The 6,000-nt window shown below is 47.1% G+C and overlaps 1 protein-coding gene across 1 annotated transcript in view; it reads right to left on the bottom strand.

Annotated features, from left to right (window-relative positions):
* Positions 1 to 324: 324 nt before the first annotated feature.
* Positions 325 to 6,000, bottom strand: part of LOC120987316 — an 80,278-nt gene continuing 74,602 nt past the window's right edge. The window contains exons 6-8 of the mRNA XM_040415885.1: positions 4,433 to 4,582; positions 3,291 to 3,434; positions 325 to 631 (exon numbers count right to left, since the gene is read on the bottom strand). Of these exons, the coding sequence (XP_040271819.1) occupies positions 432 to 631; positions 3,291 to 3,434; positions 4,433 to 4,582 (494 nt within the window). The 3' untranslated portion in view covers positions 325 to 431. The remainder of the gene's footprint in view (positions 632 to 3,290; positions 3,435 to 4,432; positions 4,583 to 6,000) is intronic.

Raw genomic sequence — 6,000 nt, 5'->3', positions numbered from 1 at the left:
TCATGTTGGCAGAAGGAGTGCGCTCTGGGGTCAACTAAAGCTATGATAGAAGGTATACAGGAAGTTACATTGTAAACCCCGCCCCTGAGGAGCAAACCGCAGAGCTCGCATACAGCCCTTTCTCTAGCAGGGAACTGCCCCTGCTTAAATCAATACAGTTAAAAACACAAAACTCCCTACATTTTGGCCCCGGAAATAAGTCCGACTCATAGACACTTTTGTTACATTGTAATCGACTTCCATATTTACCATCAAAGCTTTTGTACAATTCTAGACAATAACTCCTATCGTCCATAGCTTGTAATTACATGAAGGTTACGGACTAGTAAGCTGATCCACGGAGATGAGGCGCTGTTTATCCGGAGCCCGCCCTCCACTGGATCTGAGGAGACGGATTGGCGGATTTCCGGCTTGTTGGAGGTCGCCTGTCCTCACCTCCCAAGTGTAAGCAATGACACGACTATGAAGCAGACGTGTAGGAGGTGAGGAGGATGCACGCTGCTTCTTCCTGGAGGGCCACATATTTTGGTCTCCTGGAGGGTCCTATCATCGTGGGTGACGGTCACATTTTTGCTGTCACATATACTGGGGTGGGTGCAGCCATGCAGGATTTCTTTGCTTCTGTACAGCCCTGAAGATATGATGATAATAATAATCTTTGGAATTAGACGCACTTACATTTTGTTCATTTATTTTAGGATTTGCCACATCCCAACTCCATTCAGCTCTGCTACATCAACATTGCTGCGTCAAGTTCTGTTCCATATCAACTCTGCTATATCAAGTTCAGCCCACTACTTCAGCTCTGCTATATCGAGTGCAGCTCCACTCCATCACCTCGGTTGCATCAAGTTCTGTCCACTACATCAGCCAGCTATATCAAGTTCAACTCTACTACATCAACCCTGCTGCATCAAGTCCAGGCCCACTAATCCACCGGTGCTACTCCAGCTCAGCACTACTACCCTGGCCCGGCTACATCATTGCATCAATTCATCTGCGCTGCAGCCTCAACCCCTTTTACTCCTATTTAAAGGGGTTATCCGACTTAAATAAATCTATTCTAATTGCATTTATTGTAGACCAGTGAAAGATTCTTAAAATCACTTTCATCACCTATCACTGTTTGGCCAGTTCAGTTCAGGGTCATGTGACCCCTGACGTCAGTAAGCCTGCTCTGCTGGTGACGTCTCGTTTACAAGCTTCTCCCTGCTTGAGGGAGTGTCCAGGCTGTGTAAACGAGACGTCAGAGCCTCTGGTGCCCTCCCCCTCCAGCTCTGGTCACTGCCTCGGCTCTGCTATGCGATCGCTCATGTGCAGTACATACCAGAGCCGAGGTGATCTCCAGCAGCACAGGGTATGTTTGTCCCTCCTGCATTCACTGGGGCTAGAGGTGGCAGTTTGTAAACGTTCCCCTCTGCATCTGGGGATCGTTATTACAGCCCTGGTCCCCCCCCCCCACTAGTACACATTCAACACCCCCTGGGAAATATAAATAAATTATTGGCCATCATTATTATCATCATCATTATTCAGCTATATAAAATCCTTATCTGCCACCAATATATGGATTTATCTAAGCAATATCCATATTGAATATATATTTGAATAATATAGATATTGCTTAGATACAGATAATGCTAATGATATTTTCACACTAGCGGCAGGACGTATCCGACAGGCTGTTCACCCTGTCGGATCCGCCCTGCCGCTATTTGACGGTGCCGCTGGACGGATCCGTTATTGCAATTCATTTCTAGACGGATCCGCACCTGGATCCGTCTACAAATGCTGTCCGTTGTCACACTGATCGGCGGATCCAGCAGGCACGCAGCTCCGACGACGGAACTGCCTTGCGGATCCGGCATTGCAAAACAACTGAAGGACGGATCCGCCCTTCCGGTCTGCGCATGCGCAGAACATGAAAAATGTGAAAAAGACTGACAGAGGGATCCGTCCATCGACATGACAAGCGGATAGACGGATCCGTTATTGCAATGCATTTCTAGACGGATCCGCACCTGGATCCGTCTACAAATGCTGTCAGTTGTCACACTGATCGGCGGATCCGGCGGGCAGCTCCGACGATGGAACTGCCTGCCGGATCACACTAACGCTGTGTGAAAGTACCCTAAAAAGTCAAAAATCCAGGACTTTTAGTCAAGTGGCCGCTCGCTGTGCACTGCCGTGCTGCGCCATAGCTCCACCACCGTCCCCTTTATAGTCCATGGGGACAGAGCGGCAGTCCAGCGGCACGGCCAAATAGCAGCTGGCCGGATCCGACAGGGTGAACAGCCTGTTGGATCGATCCTGCCTCTAGTGTGAAAGTAGCCTTAGGCTCCATTCACACGTCCGCAAATGGGTCCGCATTTGTTCTGCAATTTTGCGGAACGGGTGCGGACCCATTCATTTTCTATGGTGACGGAATTTGGAATTAGTGCAAATACGTCCTCCTTGATATACTGTAATAACAGAAAGAACATTTTTAGACTAGAAACAAAACCAAACATGAAAGAAATGTATGTAAAATAACATAACTTACACTGTGCAGCTGCAATGTGACAGGGAGCTCTTCTGCCCTGTGTGTGTATTTATTTATTTTTATGCAAAGTGCAGAGCAGGGGGCGGGGAAGGTCAGGTTGTTCACGCCCAGAAATATTCATGAGGCAGAGCTCAGGCTTTGTTGTTATACGCCCCCTCACCTTGTACTTCAGCATGTAAACAAAGCAATGACAGAACCATGAAAAGGTGCAAATATGGGTTTTAACTTGATGAAATCTAGCTTAACCAAATTATATGTATATCCTGATGGATTTTAAGTGTTTTTTTATTTTTTTTATTATTAACTCGGATAACCCCTTTAACTCTTGTGCATTCTGCTACACTAGCTCTCCGGCTCTGCTGCATCTGTCTTCATCCTGTCGCCTTCCCATGAGGCCTTTTAAGACCTGCTCTTCCTGACAAGCCACTTCCAGCATCCTCCTCCCCAGGGGAGACATAACACCATGTTCGCTCATGCTTGTCCGCCATCTTGGATCCTCCAGAAGAACAGGCGAATCCCCTGCGGAGTTCACAGCCTGCTCAGCCGTCCCCTGGATCCAAGCAGGATGACCACCAACATCATGGCTGGAGACTTCCTCCTCGGCTCCTCTCCACTATGGCTCCTAGGGGGGATCCTGAGCCTAAAAGGGCACTGATTATATGGGAGGCTTTGTACTACAGCACCCATCAGGTCCCATTGCTGCCGGATGACTGAATTCTACTGCAGAACCTCCATCCTGTTCTTTTACCTTCGGTGGTTTCCTCTGTGTAAGAAATACAGCGCGTTGCGTTCCCGGTGCAGGCGATGTGATCTCTGGCTACGCATCTATCCTGCTCTTTAATATAACAGTTTTCACAGATGTGTCCATTGGTTTCATTGCTTTCTGAGGGCACTGGAGAGAAAAAGACAGAGTCATCACAAATGTTATTAAAGGGGTCCCCCGATCTGGACTTACCCTTCCTCCCTCTCTACTTGTTACATCAAGGTCCTTTTAATTCTGTGTATACTCTTTTTTTTTGCCTGGATTCCATGTAATACCACGCTTCCCCTGGGGTGGGCGCTGCTGGGTAGTGTTTATCGGGAATATTCTAATCGTGAATTTTTTATCGCGAATATCGGCACTTGTAGAATGTAGTGCTATATATTCGTAATCGCGAATATATTGGAGCACACTGCTGTAATGTAAAATTACTTCCAGTGATCAGGAGTCACGAAAGTTGCTGCCAACCATTATCTCCAGTTTCAGGAAACTTCTAGCAGCTTGAAAAATGTAGCAAAAGTGAGCCACGCCGGTTTTGCGAGCGCAATATGCGCATTTTACATTGCCGATTTTCTCAATCAAGATTATAATGACTGGAGATCACAAATTTGCAAATTTATGGTGAATATTAGGCCAAAAATTTGCGAAATATTGCGAATTCGAAAATTGCCTATGCTGCTCATCACTACTGCTGGGTAATGTGTTTTTCTATGCAACTTGAGCTCATCACTGGAGGTTACAAAACAAAGTTGAATTTAGAAATCCAGGTGGGATAATTTCCCATAAAATAAGAAAAGGCAATAATCTAGTAGCGGCATGTGATATGACTCCGCCTCTTCATGTCCATTTATTAGTAAAACTTTTGCTCTACCTTTTGATTGATTTCTGTTGAAACATCATTTTCCCCTTTCAAAAAGTTAAGTAATAAAATTCTGTCTGCTTCAGCCACCACTAGGGGGAGCTCACTGCATAAGGGGAATACAGAAGGCACCAGAGCTCCCTCTAGTGGTGGCAGGTGGTTATCATCTAACTGTGAGGTTTGTATTCAGGGGATTTGGAACTTTCTGCCAAAACACAAGGACACTGGTCCATATTGAGGTAAGTGGTTTTCAGACAGCGCAGATACTTACAAGTTGGTAATGGAGGAATACAGTTGTCATAATAACAGCAGGTGGTGCTTCTGGAAATAATCTTCTGAACGGTGGTGATGATCCCGGCGGTGTCACACTCTGCGGAGGACCCACATCTTCTTGTGCGCTGTATATTCCTCTTGTATCCTCCTGTTACATAAATGAATGTTTCCAATCAGTAGAGATGAAGAAACATTGTAACCAAGTATCACAATGAGACTTTACTCACAGGAATAGCCTTTCAATCGGACACTAAAAGGGCGACCATGTTTGCTCTGTTCAAGTATACGTGATGTCAGTGAAGCCCCCCGCTACCCCATTATCAGTGGTGTCAACATACAGCCCGGGTATCATCAGTGTCCATAGGATACAAGATGGTGGTGGTCAGGAGAATGGAACCGCTTCTTCAGGCTTCAGCACTGGCACTGAACGCAAAGGGGACATGTCCGGCGCCTGCACAGATACAGCATCTGCGTATGCACCACATGTGTCCACTTAACCATTTAACTCCTAAACCAAAGTACTGGAAGCTAGGAACAGCCAGAGGAAGGGGACACAGCAACAAATCAACTCATCACCGCCAACTTGCATCATGTGGACAAGGAACATGTCTGGTCTTCATGTTTACACTGCCGAGGGCCGTCACTATCACAGCTGGGGGGGGGGCAGAACAATGTCATGTACGCTCGCATTGAGAAAACAAGACTGTCTATGGCATTTAATTGGTCACCTCTTTAACCTACACCGGGCTTTTTAAAGAACATAAAAAAAATTTAAAACCTTTTACTAATGTAATATTTCTAGCTAGAGATATAATCACTTGAAGTGGAAGGTCCACAGTCTGAAGACGGAGGGTGAACAGAGCCGCTACAGTAGGTGCTGGTGTAAGCTACAGTAGGTGCCGATGTAAGCTACAGTAGGTGTCGGTGTAAGCTACAGTAGGTGCTGGTGTAAGCTACAGTAGGTGCCGGTGTAAGCTACAGTAGGTGCCGGTGTAAGCTACAGTAGGCGCCGGTGTAAGCTACAGTAGGTGCCGGTGTAAGCTACAGTAGGTGCCGCTGTACAGTGAAAGGTACAAGACAAGAGGAAGACGAGAGGAGAAAGTGGCCGACGCTCCGGCAGGATGGAGGTGGTAGGAGCTGCTGCAGAGCAAAAGCAGAAAAGGAGCAAATGGTTCTAGCAGGATTAGAGGAGTGGAACGGCCTCCAAGATGGCGGTCCCAGAGATGGAGATAACAAAGAGCTGGGGAGCCTGCAAGGAAGTCACAGACACTTGTCAGGAAGCAGCACGGACCACAGCAGGAGGCACCGGGTGCACCTACACTGTGACCGAGGAGCAAGGTGAAAAGAGAAAGCCGAGAGACAATCACAACACAACTTGATGCAGCTCCGCGTGTGCGTGACCGCGAGATCCGCATCAGCCACCGGTCCCATCCAATAACACCTGTGGAAACCATCTTTAAAGGAGTTTTCCGGAATACAAATACTGACAACCGAGCCTAAAGATAGGACATCAATATCAAACCAGAGTCAAACCCCCAGCGCCCCCTCCGATCGCTGGCATCGGGA

Source organism: Bufo bufo, chromosome 1, assembly GCF_905171765.1.
Source record: "Bufo bufo chromosome 1, aBufBuf1.1, whole genome shotgun sequence".
Lineage (NCBI taxonomy): Eukaryota > Metazoa > Chordata > Amphibia > Anura > Bufonidae > Bufo > Bufo bufo.
Note: the sequence above shows the minus strand (reverse complement) of the source record. Positions and strands in the feature narration are given on the sequence as shown.